The following is a 27,973-nucleotide window of genomic DNA, read 5'->3' on the forward strand; positions in this document are numbered from 1 at the left end:
CAAATAATAATAATACAATAACAGCGTTGTAATAGAGTATATTTTACAGTGTGGTATTGCTATGTAAAGGGGTTGAATATTTGGACCACCTGACCTGGCCCTCTTTACCCAGACTGACCCCAGAGATCAGGGAGGTGCCTTTCTCCTGCACCTGAAAGAAAAAAAAAAACATGCTCATAATAAGCAGAACAGGAAAATTCCGTAAATGCTGCAAGTGAAGAAAGAAACGGTGTGTTTATTGAAATAATCTCACCGTGGTTTTGTCTGGAAGTCCGAACTTTTGAGTTATTATGTAACAGTGTTTTCACCGACAGCCCTGGCGAGGCAAAGGGGGTTGGCTGGGCAGCAGGAGAGATGGATGTCTACTTACTCCAAACTCTGGAGAAGAAAACATTTAGTAGGACAACAAACAGTGAAAATAGAGTGCTGTTATCCTTCGCGAAAAGGCCTGTTGATCGAGGGGAGCTGAGGCGGAGAGATGAGGACAGAGAAGCGAAGAGAGAGAGAGAGAGAGAGAGAGAGAGAGAGAGTTTGGAGAGGAGCCGGGGACTGCCCATGGTGGAAGGCGGAGCAGTAAGCATGCGCTGAGCTGGCAGACTCTGAGCTGGTCCTGACGGGCTGGCTGGGCTCCGGGCGGCTGTCTGTGCGCTTCTGACGGTCGTAAGGGGGAAGACTACCATCAACACACAGCGTGTCCTCGAGTGCTCAGAGGGGGAGAAGAAAAAAAAAAAAAAGGAGTCACGGGGATAACTGCGAGAAAAAGAAAAAGCAAACAGCCCCACCTCGGCATCTGGAAAAGCACCGAAGAAGGAGACGATCCTCCCCTTCTACCCCACACCCCGACGCCAACCCGCCCTATCTACCCTACCCACCACTTCGTGCCATCCCTCTGGTTTCAATCTGCCCTCCCACCCCGCCAGGAGAACCACGACCACCCATAGGAAACCCCCACTTGACCAGCGTTGCCATTGAGCGATGCGCTTTGAATTTAGGAAGAAATCACCTTTTTTTTGCGTTTTTTGATGTACAAACACAACCAGTGCTTCTTCGGTTTTTTTTCCTCAGCGGGAACAGTTAAGGCTACGGATTTGGGTGTTTACACTTTTTTGACGGGTTTCCAGTGGCGTGATAACATGCTGAATATATCATCCCACGGCAAACAGACGAGGCTGTCATTCCATAGATGAGTCTTTATTTAAAATAACCGGCTGTCACACACGCTTTTGCGTTTTTGAGCTCGTATGTTTGGTTTTTCCATGCTTAGAAATAATCCTGACAATGGTCTGGGAACGGACCGCCTCTCCAGACACCTAGTTATCTTTTTTTCAAGACGCATCAGCTCTGCATATCGTTTTTATCGGAGAAAAAGCGACGAATTGACGAGGGAGTCATTTGACACCGTCGCCGCTTGAGCCCCATAGGACTTTGCGTGCGAAGTTTGCACCGGGAAGAGGGGGGCCAAGTCGGAGATATCTCGGCCATATCCGCGGCATTTTCCCTGTAAGGTAAGCCAGGGGCCACCCCTCAGTCTTGCATGTCAAGTCTTGTGTTTTGTGTCGGCTGTCATGTTGTGTCCACGTTGGCCCGAGTGCGCCGCTACAATGTGAAAAATTGCCCGGGTTCAAACAGGGTAGTGACCTATTTTCAGAGACTCTCCAGCGGTGCGCCCATATCCTGCAGCCCGGACTCCCCGCACTGTCACAATTCAAGGCCGGTGGCGGACGTGCTTTTGCCGGCGTTTGTGCCATTTACGCGGACGCAGTGTCAGTACCTCTTTCAACCCTTTCAGCACGTCTACATCCTCTGTTAAACTAGCTCCCCCCTCCCTCAACCCTGAGAGACATTTTTTTAGAGCAGTATCACAAATCCTGCCCTATATAGGGGCGTACATCACGGCTCAGCCAGCTGTTGTGCAAGATGCAGTCTCGTACCGAGCTCTCTGATGTTCTGTCACAACATCTGATAAAGAGTTCAACGTCTACAGGCTGCTCCCAGTCACTTAAACGAGTGATGCATTGGTAAATAAAAAGGTGGCTATTAAACTGTGACCACCACATGAGATAAACACCCCCCTAAAAATCTGGTTGATTTTCAGATTTACTATATCCACATAAAAGACTATGTACGCTATCATTAAATGTTACCAAAGGTTTTTTATGTCAGAAAGTGCTGTATGTTTTTTTTTTTTGTAGTTTTCCTTCTGTCTGTGTTCCTGATCACAACAGCATATATATAGATAAGTCTACCTCTTTTCAATGTGGTTCACACATTGAGTAGAAGTTACAACTGGTAACATCATTTTATCACATTTGTTTCGACCCATTCTAAGTTAGTTGAGGCCAAGCATGTAGTGCAGGGGGCAAGGATGAGCACAGCCAGAGAGGCCTAGATAAAGAGCTATTTTCCTCCAATTAAGCAATTCCACTGTCCCTGAATCTAATTGTGTGCACACTGGGACTGGGTTTGGGATGGACCTTCTCCCCATTGGCTGCCTCCCATGGGCCCATTGTTCCAGAAGATGCCAGGGGAAAGAGCAGAGCCCTGCCAAGGCAGACCTAACAAGCCCTGTGCTGGAGTGGAATAAGGCCTGATCATTAAAAAGCATTAGGCCACAATGCAGATCGAGGCACACTCAGGGGGCTGCTGTTGTATTCTGGATCAGAGGAAGGCTGTATATTTCCAAGGTGACTGTGAGGTACTGTACAGTCAGTGAACACTATAACGTGTGGGCGCATGAGAGAAACTGTCACACAGATATCATATGAGACTGGAGGAGGTCTGGCTGTGGGCCCACTGGACCTCTCTCAAAGTATGTGGGGAAGAGGAGCAGTGAAAGAGGCCATGCAGGCTTTGTGCAGTGGGAGGACTTTGACTCCCTCTCCTCCCTCCCTCTTCCAGGCCTCTGCTATTTAATCCATAACCCCTCTCTGAACTGTGAGCACAGGTGCTCCTCACATCCACAGCCTGCTCCCCGCATTGTTTATCCAATCAGCTGATGATCAGTTCAGCCGCAGGTCAACCATAACATCCATCTGATGGCCAGACGGAGAAGCATCCATCAGCATCGGCACACTGGTTATTCAGGCGATGCCTCTCTTACACAGCACTTAGTCACTGCAGAGAAAAGGCTCTCAGCTCCACCATAAAGCCAGATGTCTACTGTGGTCCAGCTGTGCATCCCTGTGGTGGCATTCCACACTTACAGGATTTTGTGTGTGTGTGTGTGTGTGTGTGTTTGTGTTGGCAGCTTTTTTTTTTTGCTGTACATTTTCTCATCCTGACTGCATGCTTGGCCAGGTGTAGATACTTGGACAGCTGCTGGGAGCAACAGCTTGCACAGAGTTTTGGTCTGGGTTTGACACCAACTTGCTTCATCTGCTGCAATTAGTACGCCAAAGGATGGATGTACCATGAAGGCTTTTCCTCATGCCAGTCTCTGAAATCAAATCACGGGTGTGGTTGTCACCTCCCCTCCCCTGTTTTCCTGTGCCTTGAGATTTTCCCACACACCACAACTGTGTGACATCATACCCCTAAGGTCCCAAAACTGTGTGAGGGAAAGGCAGCTGCTTTATGGTGGAAAAGGTGGACCCTAATGGCATATTCCTGCGTCAGAGAGCAACCACGAGGCTTGTGGTAGAGGGATGGTGGGAACCCACAGTGCACTTGTACTTAATGCCTTAAACCAGGCTAATAAAAAGTGTACCGCATCAGATATAAAGAGAAGCATGCTCAGTCGATTCTTACATTGTGAGAACTCTCATCTGAAATCCAAGGTGACGGGACTAAGTTGTGTTTTTAACGCAGTGTTGTTGGGCCGTTAAAATATGTTTGCCAGTGGATGGGAAAAACTCTGGAGGACTAGGACTGCTATGTGGGAGTGAATGTAAGTGGCACAAACTACGCTGGGAGAGTGTTTGAATTGATATCACAGTGGGGTTCCATAGCTGCTGGGGATTACGGTCAAACTGAAAGGCAACTGAGCAGCAGGGGAGGGAAGATTATAGTGGTCAGTGAATAAGGCAGCACACAGTGAAAACCGGGCACCTGATACACACTTTCATTTATCTTCACAGGGATAAGAGCCACTTTATTTTAGATTCCCATGACAGATGTGTCCTTTCTGGGGGGTTACACTTGTACACAAGAACTCGTAGCAATTAATGCTAATCAGATTTATAATCAGACAGTGTTCTGATTCATCCACGAGGGTGCTCCACAGATGGGATGTGACTAACATTAGGTTATGTAATGTTGAATGTTGAGTTGCATGTCGCAGTTCTTGACCTTTGATTGGGCTTAAAATGTCAGAGGAGATGCATGATGTAGTCAGACGAAGCCATGTAAAATTGGCTGGAGAGAGGATGTGGTATCCATCAGATTTGGATAAATTCTTTTAAAACCCCATAAAAAATAGTATTTACTTGTATGTTAGTTAAATGAACACTGTGATGCGTTACAGTTACAGACAATATGAAAAATTTGCCTTTCATTACCAACAAATGAATATCATTACGGTTCACAATCCACCTGTTATTTCTAACTTCACCTCTTTACTTTATAATTAATTCAAGGTTCTTGGCAAATTCTCGGTTGTTTTGCAGGTGATAATGACTGTTTGGTATTCCCGTAGAAATCATAGGAGCCACGAGGCTGAAGACGTCAACATGACTCATTAAAATAGAGCTGATTCAATAACTGAACTCAAGTTCAACTTTCAAATGACAGCAGATGACTCTCTCAGCTCTCATATCATTACAGTCCAGCTCTGTGCATTTTTTCCACTAAATATTTTATCAGTGATCATTGCCATGTGTGCAGCAGTGGAGTGACACACTCATACTTTGGAGTGAGGCAGTGTGATGTGGCTGTGTGGGGTGATGGCCAGACTCCTGGACCAATACATTAAGAATAGATAAAGCGGATACAGAGCTTGACTCACACCAGCTTGCAAACTGAAGGAGACCAGTGCATACCGCTTTGTTCCCTGGCTGGCTGGGCTCACGGACCATGCATTTTTCTCCAGTTAAACTGTAACCACTAATCACCTCACGGCCTCACTGTTTCCTCCTGGAGCAGACCATTTCTGGGTCCCCAGGGTGGGTTAAAATGACCCCTTATGGGAATATATGGTCTGCCCTTTTTAAAATCACCTGCGTGGGACATCCCAAATGAGCACAGGACTCTTGCTCTTTCTGCGAGGATCCGCTATGGTGAAGTTTAGGGGTCAGTTCCTCTGCTGCAAGTCTGCAGGCCTGCATTTCCAAAATAAACACAGACAACTCAGTGCCTCACTCCAGCTACCCCACCCTACCTCTTCTCATTCTCTTTAAAGCTGCTCTCTGCTCAGTGTTGCTATCGTGAGAGAATTTCAGCTCGCAGAGCCCTTCAGACAATACACAGACCATGTCTGGGGCAGGGCGCATTGGATGAGGAAAAGTTAAAGAAAGAATACAGGAGTAAAGCCAAGACTTGTAAGAATAACAGCAATGTAAAGGAGCTGTCAGAGAAGGGGTGGAGGGAATAGAGGGAAACCTGTTTTTACAAAGTCCGTTTGGGTTTGTTTCCACCTTAAATATTTCACTAGAGATAGATAGATGATTGTACACTTGGATCTAGCTGGAACCTTTCGATATCTGGGGTCTCAGTTCAAGGAGCTGTGAGCTGTACAGTAATATGCTCACAGCAATGCGGTTTAAGTGGAGACACAGCTGGTTTGTATTATTATTTACTTGCTTGGCCAACACCCTGGATTCTCTAGTATAACCTCAATAGCACTACAGCAGTTCAGTATGACTGAGGTATGTATGTGTGTATTTGCTTGTTTAAAGAGTAAAGAAAGGGAGGAGTCGGACAAGAGGGGCTCTGCGTGTAAGTACGGGTGAGGAATAACATGCTGGGAAGGGAAAGACTGGGGTGAGGGATTGATGGTGGGGTTTTTTTTTTTAAAAAAGAAGGGAATAAGGGAGAGACGGGTGAGGCATTTCTGAGACTCAAATAAGGCTCTCAAGTCTGGGCCTGGGCCTGGCTCCCTGTCTGGGCATATCCAGTCCTGTCAGCTAGCTTCCAGACTTTGCCCCCTTCACCCCCTCCTCCCTCCCTCTTCCCCTCCATCCCCGACTCCCTGGGACTCCATCTCCTCCTCGTTTTTTAACTCAGCTTCTGTTCCCTCTTTCCTTTCGTCCCTCCCTCGCTTTCGTCTCCCACTTTCCATGAGCCCCCAGCTTCATAAGTGACGCTTACATTATATAAGACATTCTCCATCTTATACATGCAGGAAAAGAGAGAGGGGGGAGAAAAAAAAAGTTTGGCCTGTAAGTGTTTACCTTCTCTGTGGTGTTGTGGAGATGTTGCCAGCACTAATTCAATTCATATGTAGCGTGGCTGTTTTTTTCTTATGAGGGAGCCTTATGTAATTTGGAAATGTTTTAAGTTTGAGGTTATATTTGGTGAAATAAAGACTTATTCTGACCTTAGATGCTTCTACGAAATAGCCTCACTGTGTTTTATTTAGTTGGTAAATATTGTAATAATCAATAGCCATCCTGAATAGTATCTACCTTAACACGGCCTGATTACAGTGTCCTTGCTCCTTGTTTGCTCAGGTCTCAATAAATGGTGCTGTCAGTCACAGTGAGTGTTGCTATTTTTTAATTGATTCTAAATGTCAGTATTGATACAAGACAGAAGAGTGTGTAAGAGCGTGAGTATTGCCCTGACCTTCACCACTAATTGAGATCCTCTCGTAGGCTCATTCTTTCCAAGGCAACTGATATGCTGTATGATTGCATTTGTCCATAGCACATTTATTAGCCCTTGCTGCTTCAGTGTCTTTTCGCCAAATGAAAAGAGGAATCAGCTCCAGATCTTTCTGAAGCTTGTTTCCAACAGATCGCACACATCAGATGTGCCAACAAATTTAAATCAAGAGTTTAGTGCTACTCCATTTTATAGCATCATGCTCAACTCTGTCTGTCGCCATCTCAGTCGCCCTCCATCTGTCCCTTTGCATCTGTCTCTCTGCTCTCTTTTTCTGTTTCTCTCTCTCTCTCTTGGATGGAGCCGCAAAAGATAAAAGCTGTAGGGTGGAGCTTGTCACTTAGTTGAGCTAGAACACAGGAACACAGAGAGAAAAGGAGAGGGAGGGAGATAAAGGGAGAAAAAGAGACGAGAGAAAAGACTGTCATATTGACCTTGTCTTATTGCCAGCCGTGGTGGGAGGGGGCACGGGGTGGAGGGTTACTCAGAGAAAACAGGCGGTCCATGTGAGGAGGGAGAACATTGAGCTGCCGTTAAGTTGGCACAACCTCACAAGAAGGAGACAACACGAGCTTTGTGTGTACATATATATGTGAGATCACTGGCTAGGGAGGCAGAAGGGCGGTATAGCAGACAATATGGGGGGGCACATCCAAATTTAAAAAGGCAGGAGCTGCTTGATTGTCTTGTAGTGTGTGTTTGCCCCCACAACAAACCAACATCACGTCACTTTGTCTGCTAATTGCTCTCTGCTGTTTTGTATTTCTCCCCCTTCCTGTTTTCTTCCCCTTTCAATATGTTTTGGTTTTGGAAGCTGAGCCTCTGCCCTGTTTCTCCTCTCTGTGCATAAAAACACTTACGCACACATATAGACTCACATGCTAACAAACACACATTTATGGAGACACTCCCTGTCCAGAGCACATCTGGCTCTGTGTCCCCATAAGCTTCCCTCCCGCCCCCCCTTCTTGGCTCTCTCCTGTGCAGCATGGCTGGTGCACAGGTGTCACCCAGCCCTCTCCAAGGACAGGGAGTGGCCATTCAGGAATTCTGTGGTGAAGAGGCAGAAAAGTTACAACACCATAGACGTGTCTGATAGGCCTCAGCAACCCCACTCAGTGATAAAGAGAGCACCCACTAGCTCGCCCCATGCCTTGCCCCCAGCCTCCCCGAGGCCCTGTTGCATAAAGCTGTTGTTGGGATCATATTACCTTGGCTATTGAATAAGGAGACTTGCTTCCCAGGGAGTTCACTCTGTGCTGTTGGCTTATTGAGTTGCAAGCAAATGAAAGTGGCTGGGGTCAGTGCGTAAAGGCGAAAGGGGTTTGTTTCTCATGCGTGTGGTGCCATAATATTCCCGTCCAGGAAATGACTGTGAGACAGGCGCACCCCTCCCAAAGCTGGAGCGGTACCACGGCGCTCTGAACTGGTCTGAACTCCACAACACGCAGCCAGCATGCTGTGCACTAGTGTGTGTGTGTGTGTGTGTGTACACACGTAGGCATGTTTGAATGACTGTACATAGGGCGCTGTACAGTCAGTGTGTTTATGTGTGCATAATACTATATTCCTCCATACCTCTTTTCCTGATCCTTGAAGTCGCTGGGAGGATAGACCACATTAGCCCAGCAACTGGCGCTGAAATATAGCCTGGGTTTGCTGCTTATCGTACCACAGTTTCCATACGCATGTCAACCCCATTAATCTGCCCTCAGCTTGCTGTTAACTGTGAGAGAGAGGGGAGAGAAAGAAAGAGGGATTTCTGGACGTCCTCCCATTCCCTCCTGCCCAGTGGCTTAGAACTGGTGCTGGGTTTTCAACAGTGAGAGAATATAACAGACATCCCCTGTTGAGTTTAACCACAGTTGCTTTGTACACTCAGTTATGTTTTGAAAGGAGCTTGAAGCCGTGGTGGTATTATATGTGGTGGATATACTGTCATACATCCAAGTTTTTGGATGCACACCTGTGTGCTTCGTTTTGGGCTGAAGTAATTTCTCTAAAGGCTTAAACCCTTCCCTGAGTTTTAGGGAGTGGCTGCCAGTGGCCTTTTGTTTGTGTGTGTGTGTGTGTGTGTGTGTGAGTGAGTGTGTGCTTAGAGAACCTGGTATTTTAAAGATTTAGGCAGGTGCCAGTGCTTTGCATTCCTAACCTGACCTTGTGCTCATTTCTGCTGCCTTTAGGGGAGGTCTGCCTCTACAAAGCCAGCAAACCAGGGGTGAGTGTGTATGTGTGTGTGTTTGTGTATACACGCATGCACATTGCAAGGTTTCAGCTTTAAATATTTCCCTTTAAAGTGCTTTAACCGCTTTTTTCCATCCATGCCTTAGTGCATCAGATAAGATCACTCTTGCATGCATGCATCTCTACAGTGAAAAGAGCTTAGCATTCCACTGCGATCCATTATATACTCACATCTGCACTGCCCCAGCAAGGAAAGATGGAGAAAAGGACGTTCAGAGAGAACGTTAAAACAAGCATAGGGATACTGACAACGTTATACCTCAACAAATATCGCTCGAATTTCATACTGCCTGTCTAGCTGTTAGAATAATGCTAATGTTGGTGTGAGTCAGCTGGAATGACAGCATTTAGTGTGGGAGTAGCAGAGAACCATCACTTCCGAAACACAGACCCTATCCAGCAACCTTAGAAAAACGGACACAGCTGGTTAGTGGGCTGATGAGAAGACAAGGGGCCGGGATGTTGTGCTGTTTGATCCCCCAGAATCTTTCTAAAGTTCCTCTGGTACCTTTAAGAAAACTTTGTTTCAGGAGTCTTCCTGACCACATGAATATAAACAAAAACATGTTTACCCCAAGCTTTGTTGCACAAATTGTAAAATGGAGCTGTTAACTTTTATCACTGTACTTTTTCACCCACCACCAGCTCTGACGGCCTCAAACTGTTTTTACTCCCTCTCTCATTGGCTTCATTTCTCCTTTTCTTTCGTCCCCCCCACCTCTCTTCTTTCCTCTCCTGTTGCTTTCCTACTGAGCGTGGTGTGGTGACGCCCCTGCTTGGCTGGCGGGCTGACTCCAGACCCTGTGATTGCGCGCAGGAGTCGGAGGATTGCATCACTGCCTGTGGAGAGAGGCCACAGGAATGGACTGAAAAGTGGGGAGAGAACAGTTGGTCTCAGAGAGAAAGAGAGAGAGAGAGAGATGAAAGAGAGGAAGAGGAGAAAGTGATGACAGACGATTGGGATATACTGTATAGCCCGAGGAAGTAAGAAAGAAGTCAAGAGGGAACAGAGCTGAGGGAGAACATGCAAGTTTTTGTTTATGTGGAAGTACGGCAGAGAAAAGATGAGAGAGGATGCATTCAACAGACTGCAGGAGGTAGAGAGGGAGACCCAGCAGAGTTAGTGGGAGGTCAAAGTAAGCCGGGGTGGGGATGTCGATCAAATCTCTTGAGTGCAAAGACAAACACATACTTTCTTCCCTTCTCCTCTCACGGATGGAGGTATGCCTCCTGCTGTGTTCATTGGTTCCTGCCGCCCTTTGCTGCGCTATGAAACTGCTATGTTGTGAAATGCCCCACGTTATTGTAAGATTACTCACCACTCTTCAAAGCCTACAGTACCGTTGTGCGAAGGGCCTTAAGCGTCAGCGTTGGGTAGGTTTACTGCTTAAACACTCTGAGTCATCCTCCCCGGGGATTATCTGTTTACCGCTGATTGCTGTCCTGATATTGTAGTATAGATTAAAACTGTTTTAGTTGATTAAAAACTTATGTAGCCTATCTGATTTTGAATAAGGTGGGAGAAAAAAATAACCAGTGACTCACAACACATGTTGCTACACGTGGGCCCTCAATCATGTACCGCTCATGTCATATAGCAGCTACTAGGGAGTCTAATAAATTGACTGTGGCTTGGGAGAAGTTTCCTAGCCTCATGCCAATGTGCAGCCACTCTCTCCCCCTATACCTGCCTCGTCTCTTTTCATTTGTTCTGTCAGAATAGTTTGGATGATTGCTTTTATTTTGCAGAACAGATTTTCTGAAGGTATTTGCACCCTGAAGCTCTGTTCCCTTCCAAATCAATTACAGGATGAGAAACAACTCTCAAGTATTTTGCATGAGGATTTACAGTTTAAAGGTGAAGTCAAATTCTTATTCACAAAACACATTATTGTATCGATCTGATAATGCATGCTTGCTTTGAAATTCACCCATTGTCCTTCCACCCGTCCCCCCCTCCCCACCAAGGGTCGAGTCAGGTCATTGTGTCGTGCAATAATCACGGGTTTAGCAGGGCATAAGGCTTTCTGACACAATGTGAAATCTCAGTCAGATGGCTCTTTATAGATCATTTGTGGCCTAATCTCACTATACGGCAGACTAAGTGGAATTGCTGTTCTGTTGTCAGGTCCGTCTGGATGCTATTAAGATGCCTCTAATGTTTAATTCAGCCTGGTCTGCCATTAATATCAAATCACTGGCCAAAATCTACGGCAGTGTCAGTAGTGTTTTCTTTGCACAACTACAGAAAGGTCTACATCCTGTGCATTTCAAATGCATATTTTGATTTGCTAGAACGCATGTAGGTCTATAATGTTAACACCACAAGAAATTCCTGATATGTATGGCAGCAACTAAGGATTAATTTAATGATCCGTTAATCTTACAGTCTTGGTTTATAAAATGTCAGAAAATAGTGAAAAGAGAAAATTTATCTTAAACAGAGCAGCAGATCTTCACATTGGAGAAGCTAGAACCATCAAATGTTTGGCATTTGTGCTTGAAATGTTGACTAAAACAGTTAATTGATTATCATTATGGTTGTCGATGAATGTTCTGTCGATTGACTAATCAATCGACTACTTGTTTCCACTTTAGTGTCACAGCATCACATTTCTTTCTTATGATATTGAATCATGCCGTCTTCATATGCTGCAACTTGGTATTTAGTTATTTTGAAAATCATAATCCAGTATGGATGGACAGTTGGAATTGTGTACCTAAATTCATAACAAAAAGCAAAAGAACAAAGAAATGTCTTTTGGAAATCTAGGAAGGCTAATGTCTGACTGTTCATAACAAAGTTTGAATGTTAATGGTCAACCACAGAGACATATTGCTTTAAGCGCGTGCTCTTCCTTTCTTGTGTAGAAGTCCTCTTTGACAACAAACCGCAAGTGCGCCCCGCCCTCCTCGTTCTGTGCCTCCCTCCCTCCCTCCTGGCACCTTCCCTCCCTGCCTGCCCTCTGCCTGGAATTCTTCAGTGTCTGAACGCTTTGGCTGGAGGCCACCGGTAGCTCGCTGAGAAGCTTCCTGTTGCACTCTCTCCCTCCTTCAATACGTCTATCCCTCCCTTTTTTTCTTTCCTTCCTTCCTTCCTTCCTTCACTCACTCCTTTTTCCCCCGTCTCGTGTGCCTTCCTCTCCTCTTTTGCATCTTTATCACTTCATTTTGCATGCTCACTCTTTCTTTAATTTAGGTGTGATATATTCCTATTTTCTTTTTAAAACTCTCAAAGAACATGTCGCACTCTTGTTCTTTTTTCTCCCTGTTATGAAGCATGTAGACGCACGTGCCCCTCTGTCTCTGTCTTGCAGCCGTCATGACTCCAGCGCTCCAACAACTGTCTTTTTCCCTCAGTAGCCCTTCCCCAATGGCTCCAAGCATGCTGCTATTACATAACACTGTATACAATCCTGTGTCCTTTTTTGCAACAGGGGGAAGGGGAAGGAGAGAAGTTTAGATTCCGAGTAAGAAAAACTTACTTACGTGACTGAAACACCATTTATCTTGAACAAATGGTGTGAATAGAGGAAATAATTTGCAAATGAATGTATCATTCAAACCAGGGAGGGGAACAGTAGTAAGTGAGCTAAGAATAAGATGAGAAGAGGAAGATAAAAACAAACTTAAAGAGTTAGAAGAGCGGTGAACGTGAGAGAAAAACAAAAGCAAAGAATAGAGGGATCAAGAAAGAGGGAATGAGAGGCCCAGAGGAGGAGGAGGAGTGGAAACTGAGGTTTCCTGTCTGAGGAGGCGGCTGGCTGAGGAGGACAGAGGCAGGAAAAAAAAAAAAGAATCTCTCAGCTGTGTGTATTTGTGTGTTGAGTGATCCATCAGGGGTGAGGGGTGGAAGGTGTAAGCGGGGTCTGTGGCTCGGGTGTGCATGTGTCAGCGGAGGTGGGGTCACTCTCGGCTATTACCTCAAAAAAACGTCAGCAATAACAGAAGTGGGAGTGAAGGAGTGACCATTATTGGGCCTGTTTTCTTGTGTCTCCAAAACAGTAACAAAGATACGAATAATTAGATGTGAACCTGTTTGTGTTTTTCACTGTCAGTATTAATGTGTGAAATTTGCTGCAACGCACCCTTCTTTGACTAATCTCACCTGACTTTGATATGAATCCATGTTAATCTATTTACATGTATTCATATCAGTGGCTATTAAGTAAATTGCAAATGGGAATCGCTTTGCTTTGAAACGTGCAAATGCTTTGATCACTTAAATCCAATTATTCACAGTGCCGTGTGTGTATAAACCTGTTTGAAACGTGCCAAGTTGTTTATTCCTCCTTGGCCCCAGTTATACAGATGTAAAAACCCAAATGTCAGGGGTCAGAGTTTACACCACACCCACACCTCTCTCAGTCACCTTTGACCCTGTGCGTCCCACCTGGTGGATGGAAAACCAAGCAGGTCTAGACATGATGACCAATACTGCAACTGCAGGTCTTTACACATCATTGCTTAACCACAGAATTACGAAACCTAATGGAAACCTATTCACTAAACAGAGTTGTTTCCCTTCAGTTCATTAAATGTGGTCACTGCATTGTTGCACCAGAGATTTAACATTGCAAAAGGTATATTTTGGGGGGTTTCTTTTATTTAATTGGTCACCTTTTTAAAAAAATTATGCAATAGCCTTTGAATCAAGTTTCATCTCTCAAAATAAGGAGAGCGAATGATCGAACCAGTCCACACCATAAGCTTTTAGTAACTCTATAATAACTCTTTAATAACAGCATATTAATCCTAAAATAACATGGAAAACTTTTGATACTAGAGCTCGACTGATATTGGATTTGATGATTTTTTTGGGTAAATCTTAAGAACTTATATTGTCTGATATTCATCGTTGAATAAACATAAATATCTTTGATAAAGACCCTCAAAACCTGGCTGTTAAAAATAATGACCAACCTATGCAATGAACAGGGCAATTTATAGTTGAAAAATACACTTGCCAGTGATCTGTGGTTGATAAATGATGTAATTAAGAATAATTCCCCCCCTCCTTGTTACTTATTAGCCGATATGTAAAATTTTTTAAAGCTAATGTTGTCCAATAATATTTAGCTGTCTAATTCAGCAGTCAGGGCTCCATTTCACACCTGTGATCAACATTCATTGTTTGTAGGGTCATGAAGCCCGGAGAATACCTCCTGGGGTGCTTTGGTGAAGACTTGTTTCCTGAAACATGTCAGCATACGGAATGTTTTTGTATTTTTGGATTTCAGTTTCACAACTTGGTACTTTGTTCTCATTAATTTTTAGTTACCCGCTGCCTCAAAAGGATACCCAGTTCTATCACTTCTTCTGTATGCAGGAATTTCTGCTTCCTGTAAGTACATTGTATCACTGCACGGTTATTTTAAAACACATTGAAGCCTTTCAGAATCACACCAACTATCGCATCAATACCCTCCGTTGCTCGCAGTTCTCTCTCTCTCTCTCTCTCTCTCTCTCTCTCTCTCTCTAAATACTGTGTGTTTGTGTGTGAGAGTGAAAAAAGAGAGAGCAAAGAGCCCTGAGGAGAGATGGCTTACCTCCTGCAGACCACCTCCCAGGGTCACAGTAGGAGGCAGATTAAGTTACAGCCAGCCTCAGAGGGGGTCACACAAAAAGTGTTCACACACACACACACACACACACACACACACACACACACACACACACACACACACACACACACACTCTCTCAGTCTTGGAACCCCTCACAGAAAACAAAATATTTCACAATCTGATTTCAGACCCTGCAACATAATCATCTTATGCTGCACAGTTTTGATATTCTGTGATGCTTTTTGTTGGCGCTGCACCATCAGATTGAGGAGATTGAACCTATCCTCAGATCAGGCTGTGGATCAGTCGGTTCAGAGCAGGGTAAAGGGTCAGCGCTGATCCATGTGAGCCTAGCCTCAGAGCATGGAGGTGTTGAAACACATCCCTCCTTCTTCGACCTGATGCCCCCCTGCGCTCCCTCACCCATCGGCCAACTCCTCTTCACCCCCCGAACACATACACCCCATACCTCATCAAAGGGACTTTGGGCGGTATCCTAATGCAGTAGGGTGGATGTGGGATTCGGGTGGGAAAGGGTTATGCAGGGGAATAGGTGATGGGGGTTGCTAAAGACGACACACGCACAAACCCTCTCTTTCAGGACTCTTCTTCCTCCTCAACTTCCTCCTCCCTTCATCCTCACCCCCGTATATCCTCACTGTGGCCCCTTCCGTCATCCTCTCCTCTCTCTCTCTCCCGTTCAGCTGCTGGTGCCTGTGTTTACTCTGTTAGAGGGAAAGAGAGGGCCAAGAGAAGGGACAATGCCGTCTTTCAGAGAGACTGTCGACCCCACGGCTGAGCAAGGAAGTCTGCATGGGGGCCAGCCAACACCCCTTCCACAAACTTCACAGCCATCCGCCACTGAGCTTTACACACACTGGCATATCACGAAGGCATGCATACACAGACGACACCATACTCCGTCCTTCTCTGTATCTCTCAGTTGGCCTTTTCTTCTCTTTGTCTCACATTTCCCGCAAACCCCCTCTCAGTGACCGTGGCTGTTTGGAGGATGTAGTCAAAATCCTGTAACTTCAGTCCAAAATCCACACACTGTGAGTCACTTCCCAGCCAGTCTCTACTATTTCTCCACCAAGAAATAATTATGCGGGTGGGCTGAGGTGAAATGCAGCAGAGGGGACTGATTTTCTCAGGAGCTGCACTGGCCAACTCCACTGGGAACACATTAGTGCGGTATGGACTGCTTTGGGTGCTGTGGCAGGTATTATAGATATCTTATGACCAGTTGAGTTTCTCGGAAGTCCGAGAAAGTGTGAGGTTAATCCCCTTTTTTTCATTTGACTTGTCTGTTTCTTGGCAAAAACGTCTTTGAGAACGCACACATAGAGAGGTGCAGACCAGTCCATCAAAATACAAAATGCTTTATTCACTAGATGTGTTCAGCTACCTTGCCCGTCTAAGGTTCTCATATACAATTAATAGATCAGTCATGTGACATACCATCTACACAAAACAACATTATCAACATCCCTTTCTTAAAAAAATACTGTGTACAAAATATTATTACTCTAAGTTGATGAAAAATTACAACAGAAATACAAATAACTATAAATATTCAGATTTTTTATAATATTCTTTGGCAAATGCAAGCTTTCATCTTTCCAGGAATGGAATTAATTAAAAGAAAGGTCGAATATAACAAACAAAATAATTTCAACCACATTTTCTGCTTTCTCAAAACACTGTATGCTCAAATCCTCCCCTTCGGCATTTAATATTTATGAATAACTAATTTCAAAGTCAATCTCTGTTTGACCTTAACACAGCCATCCATGAACTGAATTTCCAATTGTTCTCATTTAAACTGGAACCGGTGATGTTTGAAAACTGAGTTAAAGGATAAACTGATTATCAAAAATGTTCTGTCAGTTGACAAATGGATTAATCAGCTAATCTTTCCGGCTTTAATAGGTCGTCGTAATAGTAATAAAATGCTGGAAACAGGTTCACTTTATTGGAAACAACTGAAATATTTACACGATGACACATGACATACTGCTAATTTAAATGGCCATTTCTCCTCCTAGAACCTGCAACAAGCTGAATAATACAACAATGCTCTTTATTATATGAGATAAAGAACAAATGTTGTTTGAGCGGGAGTGGGATAGCAATGGAGGCCGGCTTATAAAAAATTATGAAAGATGAGCCATACAATCCATAACGGAGGTATAGTAATGGTTTGCACGTGGAGGAGCCGCCTGAGAAGAGCTTTTGTGTTTGGAGACCCCTTTAGTGTCTCTCTGCTGGTCTCACTGTGAGAGATGTAGGATCACATGATTTGAAGTGCCAAATTGATTTATGGATCCATATGAATCAAAAAGTTTCATATCTGTTTCTCATCGTGTTTTATAGCATGGATTATAGAACTGATGGTAGGCCGGTTTTGTATTTGTCCCCATAGTGGATGAGAGTAGGATTTGTAGAAAGGTTAAGCTGATTCCTGGTCTGTGCCTCAGGGTGAGGGCTTTTACTCAGTTAAAGTGGATGACAGATGATTTTCTGCTATTTTAGCCAAACAATAAGCCCAAACTCTTGGCAGCCTGTATGGCAGGAGTTACAGTAAGTTAGTCATACCCACCCAGTCCAGAGGAAAGAGAGAGAGAGAGAGAGAGACAAACAGAGATGTGGTATTAACCGCAGCTCTTTCTAAAAGAGGATCATATCCGTTCTGACAGATCTAAACATTTTCATGGCTAATGACAGTGTTTGCCCACATAACAAACTCTATGGTCAAAAATGATCAATAGAGCTACTGCCAGTAATACTTCTCCTTTATCATTACACAATTGGGTTGAACTGGTAGAAATAATTCATTAAGTATGTGTCAAGGTATACAATACTGATGTGGTTAAATCTCTTTGTTCAGAAAAGAAAAGAGTCATTGGTCCCTACATGGTGCAATTCCAATGTAATTTTGAAACCTGAAGTGTTGATGTATTTGATTTTGTTACTGCCTGACTGCAGCTTGTTGGAAATGCCTTTTATAATTCTAGCATGTAGTTCTTTTGAACAACCTTCTCCTAGCACGGAGCATGCTTCTGAGGGGTTTTCCTGCTCTTTGTGTTTTAAATTATCACCAGTGTTAAGTCATTTGGCCGGTGGGTCATGTGCTTGTCAGTGTGGTCTATAATCAGATAAAAACCAAAGGTTATTTGACCTAAAATGTGTCTTTATGTGCTTGTGAGGAACATGAGTGTGTGTGTGTGTATATATGTATATAAAAGCAGCACAGACAGATCTCACAGATAATGCTACAGTATGTTTCTATGTTCGCATCAGTAAGTTTGTGTATCATCATCCTCTTATCTACGGCTGATTGAGTCTGTACACCCCCCCCACCCCCTCTAGCTGTGTGTATGTGTGTGTGTGTGTGTGTGTGTCTGTGTGTGTGTGTGTGTGTGTGTGTGTGTGTGTGTGTGTGTGTGAGCTGGTGGCCATCCCTCGTTGGGCTGGTGAACCTGGTGACCTCTCTGCTCCGTGCCTCCCAGACACAAGGGCTTCTCATGTGGCCCCTGGCCAGTCGCTCTCAAAGCCCACCATTCACTACCAACCTTGGCTTCTGTGTGTGTGTGTGTGTGTGTGAGGGAGAGGGAGGAAGGGTGAATTTGTTGAAATTACAGTTTGATTAATTGTGTGTGTGTGTGTGTGTGTGTGTCTGTAAGTATGACTGTGTATGGTGTACGCTCAACATGCACACAGGGAGCTGTTCTACATGAACTCGAGCAGGAATATAGGACACCCTGCAACTCGTGTGTGTGTGTGTGTGTGTGTGTGTGTGTGAGCCTGGTGAGAAGGAGCAGTGAACCTTAATACATTGTGCTGAATGGAGAGCTTGGCTATAAACCAGCAGTATGGTACTGGCACTGCCTATATATGTAAAGCAGTACATGCTGGATGAAGAATAGACTCAGCATTTATTTACATTTAAGTTTATGATTGTTTCTGATGTTTCAAACTTGATTAACAGGGTTCAATTGGATATTTGGTTGTGTAGGTGTTCGCTAAATTCTTTGTATGGTACAAAACAGTGATGCTGGGTCAGCCTGGTGGCATAGAAAGACTACAACAGGAACTCAAAATGACAGCTAGATGAAGCGGCCTGCCCACAACCCTCAGGCTGGGTCCAGAGGTCAGTGTGTTTAGAGGAGGGAGGAGGTGGACAGAGTGGGTGCAGCTGGACTTGAAGGCCTAGGGGGTTGCCGGTGGGTCTCAAAGGTCCATGGGGTCTGAAGGTGCACACGGTGGGGGGGGGGTTGATGTGACCGGGTGCAAGGGCCAGTAACTGGCCAAGGGTTGGGGTGAAGCAGGGCTGGCGGTGAGGGTGACCATCTGGATTGGATTGTAGACATTCCTCAGGAAGAGTGTGTGAGTAAAGGTCAGTGTGGAAAAGGAGGAGGGGGGTCACTCAGATCTCTACGTGTGTGTGTGTTTATTTTTCTTTGGCTTACTCAGTGTTTCAGTTTTACGGTTGTGGTCGGTTTATCATTGTTAGAGAGTATTTCTTACCCAGTGGGATTGTGGAATGTGAGATACTTTCAACAACATTCACATGGGAAATATTGCAGGTGTGAGAATCTGTCTTCTGCAGTCTGTCACTGTTTCACACTGGATTGCAGCTTTTCATTGTATGTGTGGTTATATGAAAACCAGGCTATTCTTCATTGCTCCCACGCGGCGTAACTCTGCCCGTCTGTGACTGTTTGTGCAGGTGGGAGGTCAGCAAGTTGCAGCCATGCTGTCGCTAGACGAGCCCCTGGACCTGAAGCTCCCTCGACGGGCCAATGGGAGGGACAGAGGGGCCCGCTCACCCCCCCTCTCACTGCACCCCAAGCGAGCTCGCCAGCTCCGCATGGCAGATGATGGCACCGCAGTCATAGAGCCAGCCTCGCCAGCATCTCCGCACACAGGTAGGTGACAACAAAAAAAGCCTAAGACTCTACAGTCTTGATAGCGGCTCTGTTAGGCAGTACTTTGACACGGTGGTTTGAGCTAAATCAGTCATTAGGATTTATCCTGCCATGAATATCTGTACAAAATACTGGAGGTCAGTCCATCCTGTAGTTAGATAGACTGAACCAAAGTGGTGGACTAACTCCCCGAGCAACATTGCCATCCCTAGAGCAAATGGGACAGAGTATACCCGTATCAGATCCCCCAGGTGAGAGGACACCGTAACAGGTGTGTGTTTGTTTTTTCAGGTGTGCAGGTAGTCCCTCATGATCGAACAGACACCCCCACACCCCCTGCAGTGGACCTGAGCATGTCTCCCTCCTCCCGCCACACCCCCAGCTCTCCAGAAATGACCAATGGCAACTATGTCCCCTCAGGGGTGAGTATGATTGAGCTAAAACACACACACACACACACACACACACACACACACACACACACACACACACACACACACACACACACAAACCTACACACCAGTACAGTCCACTTTAGCTTTTACCAGATTTTATTTTGGCCACCAATACTTCTATTATTTCCCCTTGCTCTCTCATACTTTTTCTTCATCTCTGAGTTGTTGAAAGAATAATCACAGTCTTCCAGTGCAGTTAGTGAGAGGCCAACACTTTCCTGTCTGCAGCGGTGAGTGACTCAGCCTGCTGGGGTCAGCAAATCAGGAACAACATCGGGTTGTGTCACACTCTCCATAAGGGAATCAGGCTATGCAAGGGGTGGGAGGCCTGTGTGTGTGTGTGTGTGTGTGTGTGTGTGTGTGTGTGTGTGTGTGTGTGAGAGAGAGAGGAGGGGGTAGTTCTTATCAAACACCTCTTGTGTCCCCAACAAGTGCCTCTGTCTGTGCAAGTTGCACTCAGCGGCCCCACTGGCATGACGTGTGTGTATGTGTGCGCCTGTGTGTATGCGTGTGTGCGTATAATCCGATTTAAGACAAGGTACAGCCATGCAGACCTCACGCCGCATAATTCAATTCCCTCTCAATTGAATTGAGACACGCTGGCTGGGACCATTCAGCCGCCCCTCGTCCCACGGAGACCTACATAGCCCCGACCCCACCATGACACACACCCTACACTTTACTTATCCCCCGTGGACACAGATAGGGCGCTTTCTCCTCCACTTACTCTCTCTCTCATACACAAAATGAAGCGCCTCTTATAGAGGAACAGCTGCACACACTCACACTCACATGTTCTCTCCCCTGCAGCATCTCACAAAGCAGCTCACATAGTTTTGCATGCAGAGGCAGAGCTCAGCGCAGGGGATTGGTCTCATTTTATGAAATTTGTCACATACACATTTCTGAAATAGCTGAAGACGATGAGACAGCAACAGGATTGTGATCCATTTGCACCCTTGTTCTCTCTCTCTCTCTCTCTCTCTCTCTCTCTTCGTCCATACTCTCAGAAGACACAGCTCAACACAACTTATGTGTCCCTTATTCTAAATTCCACATTTCATCGTGACTAAGTTACTCCGTGTGTGAGCTGTTGCATTAGCTCTTTGAGCCCCAGCTGAGGTTCAGTGAATCTTACAGCTCTCATGCAGCGCTCAGGGATGTAGGGAGGTTTTGTAGCACACAGTGGGTGACTACAAGAGAACAAGTTTGAAGGGAAAGACAAAGATCGGCAGTTCTGTACTCTATTGACCAAAAGAATGACTGTTGTTAAAGTATTTTCTCAGCGAGTCCATCAGTATCTATTTTTGTCATTAGCTGGTTGAGTTCATACTGCCGACTACCTTTAGACAGTCATAATTGTCAACATTTTTCTTGAAGCAGATCACAGTAAACACGAACTGAAGCTTCTGCTTGCATCTTTCTCCTGTGTGTAATGGATTAATAACCCTGTCGTTCTTTTTGTTCTCTTTCTGTTTTATCAGAATTCTCACATCTCACAAGCCTTTCAGTTTTTTGTGCCAATTGGAGCTGGGGCGGGACTTCACCTGCCATCCTCCATGTTCATTGGCCAGACGAGTGACAAGAGAGCCTCTCCTGACCTCTCAGCGGATGAACAACTGGCCTGTCGCTGGAAGAAGGTAAGTAAAGCAAACCCATTTTATGATCCTGCTACAGCCAAACTAGGATCAGATCAAAGCTTTATTGGCACAACGATTCATTTGAAATGATGAATGTTTTCCCTCCTCCAGTGCCATCTGCTCTTTGACTCCCTGCAAGACTTGGTGGATCATGTCAATGACTTCCATGTCAAACCTGAAAAGGATTCTGGATACTGCTGCCACTGGGAGGGCTGCGCTCGCAAAGGGAGGGGTTTCAATGCTCGGTGAGAAAATCATATACTTGGGTAATTTAGGGGAGAATTCAAGAGGAAGCTACTAGAATGAACGCATTTTTGTGTGGCTGCAGGTACAAGATGCTCATCCACATCCGCACTCACACTAACGAGAAGCCCCACCGCTGTCCCACCTGCAATAAGAGCTTCTCACGCTTGGAGAACCTCAAGATACACAACCGGTCACACACAGGTCAGTGGTGGATCGAAATGGAGCACAAATGACAAATATGTGTTTGCTATAAAATTGAGACTTACAGAGCTTTATATTTAAAAAATGTTTGTCCTTTTGCTAAAATCAATATGTTTTCTTAATTTTTGTAAAGTAAAATTGGATCATTTCTCCTCACTGCAGGTGAAAAGCCCTACATTTGTCCTTACGAGGGTTGCAACAAGCGTTACTCCAACTCCAGCGACCGCTTCAAGCACACACGCACACACTATGTGGACAAGCCCTACTACTGCAAAATGGTGGGCTGCCTGAAGCGCTACACAGACCCCAGCTCTCTCCGCAAGCACATCAAGGCCCACGGCCACTTTGTGGCTCAGGAACATGGCTCCCCAGGTGGGGTGGGCTCCCTGCTAAAGGGGAGTCAAAGCGGAGTGCTTGTTAGCGAAGTGGGAAAGGATTCAGAGCTGTCTTATGTGAGTGCAGCCCACATCATCATCCCAGGCGCGGCGGCCGCCCTCCTGGGAGGCCATGCTCTGCAGGGTCTTGGTGGTGCCCTGCCCCTGTCCCCGCTCAGTCCTCGGCCCCTGGACCTCAGCACACTAGGTTGCCCCAGCTCACCTCCAGGCAGCATGGGATCCATCCTGTCCTTCAGTGGCTCCCCGCTGGGCCTGGCCAAGTCCCCTCTGCTCTCCGGAGCATTCCCCTCCTCGGCCCTGGGCCTGCCAATGGTGCCCATGCTGGGGGCCTCGTCTGAGCGCAGGGCGCAGAGCCAGCAGGCCAAGAAGAGCCTGGGGGAGGAGGAGGCCAAGAACGAGGTGACTGGGAGGGTCTTGAACCTCTCCACAGGAGGGTCTCATGATCCCCTGTCCTGGGTGGTCATCCCCCCAGGCACTGTGGTGCTCAAGCCAGCTGTGGTCAACTGATACACACACACACACACACACACACACACACACTCACACACACACTCACACACACACACACACACACACACACACACACACACACACACACACATTCCAGAAGAGCTCAGGGGGTCGGGATGGGAGGGTGAACGCCATAGTGAGGGTACACGCGGTCAAAGGTGATAAGGATCGGCTCGCACAATCAAATCCAGGCAATGCATTTCAGAGAGAGGTTGGAAAAGGAGAAAACTACAGAGAAACTCATCAAAACCCTCAAACAGCAGAACAATAGATAACACTACACCTCACAATAATTAAGTATACAACGCAAGCCTCTTGTATTGATGGGAAACTAAACCTGGGGCCCGAGAACTCTGTTCAGGATCGTGTATGGCTCCGTATTTCTATCACAAGGCCTGGCAATGGGCTCCTCTCTGCTCTCTTATTTTATACTTTATTCATTCCTGTTTGCTGGTTCTGTGGACAGGGACCATGAACGTGACAGTCTTATTGCTCTGTGTTCTTACAAAAGTCCTGATATCATTGATAAGTATTTATATGACTGTACTTCATCGACAGTGTGCCTCCAGCTTAGCAGTGAGACAGATACAACCATGAAACTGAATGACGCACTCATAGTTAGGCAAACGTGCACGTAATAGGACGATTCTCCACAGTTGATTTTAAAGTTATGACCTATTTTTCGCAGGGCTGCTGTGATTAATATGATTCAGACAGGCTTGCCAAACCAAAGCAAGTGAACAGAAACTGTCTTGGATTTGTCCAGGAAAGGGCTGCAGCTTCAGCTCTGAGACAGTTCAATTATACACAGCACTTAATAGTGTCAACTGGTTATAGTATTGAAACCTCAAAACTGCTGCTAAACTCTCAGCTCCCCCCGGTGTAACATAAACTGGGAGAGAGCACTTTTGACAATCTATCCCCAGATCGGGGAAGGTGACCAACAAGAATGTGTGCCAGGCGTGCAGACTAGGGGCTTTTAGGGCACAGAGCGAACGGAGGACTTGACACAGACAAATGGTGTTACATCACCTGGCAATGACCATTCATCACTTCCTCTTTTCCACAAGTGAGAATTAAGGCACTGGTGTGTCTGGCTCCCTCCTCTGGTAGGACATGATACACAACATCCCGCGTGCCATTTACAGAACTCGCACTGTTTCACTTCTGGATTGTCCAGCTGCTTTCCCGTAATTGAATCAACACAGCCAGTTTGTGTATGAAAGGGCCACTGTGGTGATAAACACTAGTGTCTTTTATTTTAAAAAAGTGACCCAACCCAAAACCAGCTGTGAAAAACAGGCGGTCGTCTAGTCGAAGCCCAACTTAGCCTAGTCGGTTTTTGTCCCTAGTTCAACAAGTCCTGTGCTGTGCCAAAAATACCTGGAGAGGGGAAAGAGGGATGTACGTATTGTGCCACAGAGGGGGGTGTGATGCACTCAATGCCACATACAGCTGGACTGACTAGGAAGCCACACTATTGCAAACTGCCTCATTTTACTCTGTCCATAGGGGCAAAAAAAGAAAAGAGAGAAAAAAAAGACTCATTTGACTTCTGGGAAAACTTTTCTCACGGTTTGATTAAGCAGTCAACATGCACTTACCACACATTATATTCCTTACATGTTTCATGAAATGTTACTGCCAAGTCATGGTTCTTTGAAAAAAAAATAGTTTGCTCTTATTCCATTTCCTGCAAGGGTCAGTTTTGCTGTGGGGTCCTTCCAGGCTTGTGTTGCTCAGTGCTAATGCATGTGTGATGTTGACTGCCGTCTCCACGGAGGAGAGGTAGGGGAGCAGGAGAGGATCATCACAACACAAGGAACATTCCCTCAAGAGACTCCTCGATCTCTCCTCTCCCTATCTGCTTATGTTGGTGGTCTTACTTTTCCATTGCCCAGTCGTAGAGATAATCAGTTATTGCTGTTTTTTTTTGGTTTTTTTTGCTGTTGTTCAGACGAAACATTTTTTCTGATGTTGAAGTTGCTTCTTGTGTTCTGCGACGGCTGCTCTGCACTCAGCTTTCTGCTGTCGAGGATGAGTCTTTCGAGGGGTTGAGGAGAAGACGAGAGGAGAGGTTTGGGTGGTCCTCTAGGGCAGTGGTTCCCAATCTCAGGGTTTGGGATAAATCTAAAGGGTCCCAAGATGATTACATTGAGGGGAAAAGTTAACTTTTTGGGACTTTTCTCCAGTAACTTTGCTTTTTAGCTTTGGTAGCTGAGTGGCTCAGTGGATGGTTAGTCCACCCTGTTGGTCCAGACTGAAATATCTCACCAACTATTTGGATGGGTTGCCATGAAATTCTGTACAAAAATGGTGCCCAGAGGATAAATCCTACTGACTTTTTTGATCGCCTAACTTTTCATAGTGCCACCATGAGGTTGACATTTTTCTTTTTAAGTGTAATGCCTATTAACTAATGGATGGAAATGTTGTACAGACATTGTTTCCCTCAGGATTAACTTAACCCTGAACTTTTCATTTAGTGCTATCATCAGGTCAAAATTATTATTTTTTGTCCAATGTTTTGCTTTATCACCAAATAACTGCAAAACTAATCATCTCTCATCAGCCTCATCTTTACTTTGTGTAAAGTGCTAATTAGATCATGTTAGAATTATAATATGCTAAACTAAGGTGGTGAACCGGGTAAATTATCACCTGCCAAACATAAGCATGTGTTACTGCGGGCATGTTATGCTGATATTAGCATGTAGCTCAAAGCACACAGAGTTGCTGGCATGGCTGTAGACTCTTAGTAACTCTTAGTTTTGTTTCTTGTTAAATACTGAATATGGTTACCAGTTCAGGGCTGCAAAACCTTTAAAATTAAACAACCTGGGAAGGAGAAATCACTCTTTGGTTAAACTGCTCACAACAGTATGTCAAAAACTAAGGCCATAAACTGTGCTTAGGGCTCATACGTACAGATGATGTTACTTTAAGGGTTCACAAGCTGAAAAGATTGGAGACCACTGCTCTAGGGGGGAAATTTAGGGGTGTCCAGTGGACCAAATGACATCACATTCCTCCATGACAATCACATTGATTTACTGAGGATCATTTAGAGAGGGTGTGGGCATAAAAGATGACTATTAATTATATTTGAGCTATTTAAGCTAAAGCTAAGATTTGCAAACTCAGCTTCCTTTGTCCTGACTTTTAATATCCACGGTCAGGTAAAGGGAAACCATTAAGAACTAACATCCGACTGTGAAATGGTTTCTGGGAAGGCGTGAGAGCAAAGAGAGAAAGGATTGGCTGAATGAATAAATGAATGGACAGGGGGACAGGGAGAGATGAGGGGAGAGGCTGTGTGCCAACAGTGGAAACGAGGCAGAGGATAGCTGCGCTGTGCAGCCGCCCTCCATCTGGCCACCTACCCAGCAAACGGCCCTCTCTGCTCTGAAGTCACTGGCTGTGCTGTGCCCAATGTGGCAGCCACTCACAGGCATACCAGCCTGCAGAAAAACTAGGCCACTGAACTCTGTCTGCCCTCTGGGTTTTTTTTTTTTTTTTTTTTTACAGATTAAACCCAAAAGGCTCAACTCCCCCACTTTCCGGCCATCAAGCTTTTTTTTTTTTTTTGCACCAGAGATGGGGAAAAACAGGCAAACTAACAAGACACACTCACAGTAAAAAAAACAAATAACCCTCCAATATAACCCTCCGTGTCTGAGGACGAGCTCTGTGTCAGGCTGCCCACAGATGAACTGTGATACCTGTGTTTCTGCCTTTGTAATTCTTAGTCATCATTATCTCAGACAGCCCCCCCTTCCTGTGAGACACACACACACACACACACCCATCAGTGGCCTGTCTGTGGGTCCAGCCTCGATATTGAGTCTGTTGTTATGAATGGACAATTCTGGCGTGTGATGTCATCAGAAACAGGTGTTAAGTAGGCTAGACACAGTTTCCGTGGCAACAGTGAAATCCACAGATGCTCTCCTCCCCCCGTCTGTCTGTCTGTCTGTCTGTCTGTCTGTCTGTCTGTCTGTCTCTCCTCTGCAGGTCGAAGCCAGGGACAGAGACTCAGCCCGGCGGCAGAAAGCTGAATAATATGACACGGATCCTCCCAGGGTCCACAACCTTTCAATATTAAATAAGCTGTATGATCCATTAACCCTTTGAGCTCAGTCTGTAATAAACTGCACTTTTGTTCCCCTCATAGCATGTGTAGATGCGGGGATGCTGCCACATCCTTCCTCAGTGTAAAGCGTTAATTCATCAGTTGTTTTTGTTTGGGAACAAAGAATAATTGTAAAAAAAAAAAATCATCCTCAGTTGTTAAAATGTCTGAATTTAAAGTCTTTTGGTTTTTTTTATATTATAAAAGCGGTACTTGCTCCTGGAGATTTTAAAGTAACCCTCACTTAAAGCTATGAAAAGTGAAACTGAAAATCCAGGGCACAAAATTTGTGTTAGATAGCTAGGTCAGTGTCATTGTAAAGGGGTGCCATTGACTAAAGTGCCACAGGGTTGCACAAAGGGTTAATGATAAGACTAAGGCCATGCAAGGCCTGTTCCAAGTTATGTTTTTTGCACATTTGTGAGATATTATGTCAGTATTTTAATTTTTCCAAGTGCCTTTTTATTATAGGTAAAATATAGAAGTTATACACTATATGAAAAAAAATGATTATATGAAAATATATTTTTTCCTGGCATCATGTTCTGTGGTTGAACATGCAGAATTTTAGAGTTGTAAAAGTCTCCAATTGGTACAACATAGCGGTGTTCTCCTGTTTTAGAGGAATTTTATTACGATATTGATAATAATGTCAATGAAAAGAAAAATGTTTAATAAAGTTGTATTTGATACAACTTGTGTATTCATTTCTGTTCCAGGTGTACAATAAAATGATATATTATGGAAATCATCCAGGTAAATGTGATTGTGCCCCTTTAGACAGACATGCGCTGTAATAACACTTCACCTGAATAAAAACAATCATATTACCCTGATTAAAAGTCAACAAGCTGCACTTTCACTCACCGCATTCAGCTTTTCAGCAATTAAAAAT

General features: G+C 45.1%; 1 protein-coding gene across 3 annotated transcripts; it reads left to right on the forward strand.

Moving 5' to 3' along the window:
* The first annotated feature begins 597 nt into the window (after positions 1 to 597).
* Positions 598 to 27,773, forward strand: glis2b (GLIS family zinc finger 2b). 3 transcript variants are annotated; one of them, XM_051389019.1, is made up of 8 exons: positions 598 to 1,505; positions 8,943 to 8,977; positions 19,301 to 19,499; positions 19,791 to 19,921; positions 21,439 to 21,594; positions 21,706 to 21,839; positions 21,923 to 22,041; positions 22,204 to 27,773. In XM_051389019.1, exons 3-8 carry the CDS (start codon positions 19,325 to 19,327, stop codon positions 22,941 to 22,943), a joined length of 1,455 nt encoding a protein of 484 aa, XP_051244979.1. In that variant the 5' UTR covers positions 598 to 1,505; positions 8,943 to 8,977; positions 19,301 to 19,324; the 3' UTR covers positions 22,944 to 27,773. The 3 variants fall into 3 exon arrangements, with proteins under 3 accessions (XP_051244979.1, XP_051244978.1, XP_051244977.1); XM_051389018.1 differs by lacking the exon at positions 8,943 to 8,977 and having other exon boundaries at positions 599 to 1,505; XM_051389017.1 differs by lacking the exons at positions 598 to 1,505; positions 8,943 to 8,977 and adding an exon at positions 14,281 to 14,347.
* Positions 27,774 to 27,973: the final 200 nt, after the last annotated feature.

This window comes from Dicentrarchus labrax, unplaced genomic scaffold (genome assembly GCF_905237075.1).
Source record: "Dicentrarchus labrax unplaced genomic scaffold, dlabrax2021, whole genome shotgun sequence".
Classification (NCBI taxonomy): Eukaryota; Metazoa; Chordata; class Actinopteri; family Moronidae; genus Dicentrarchus; species Dicentrarchus labrax.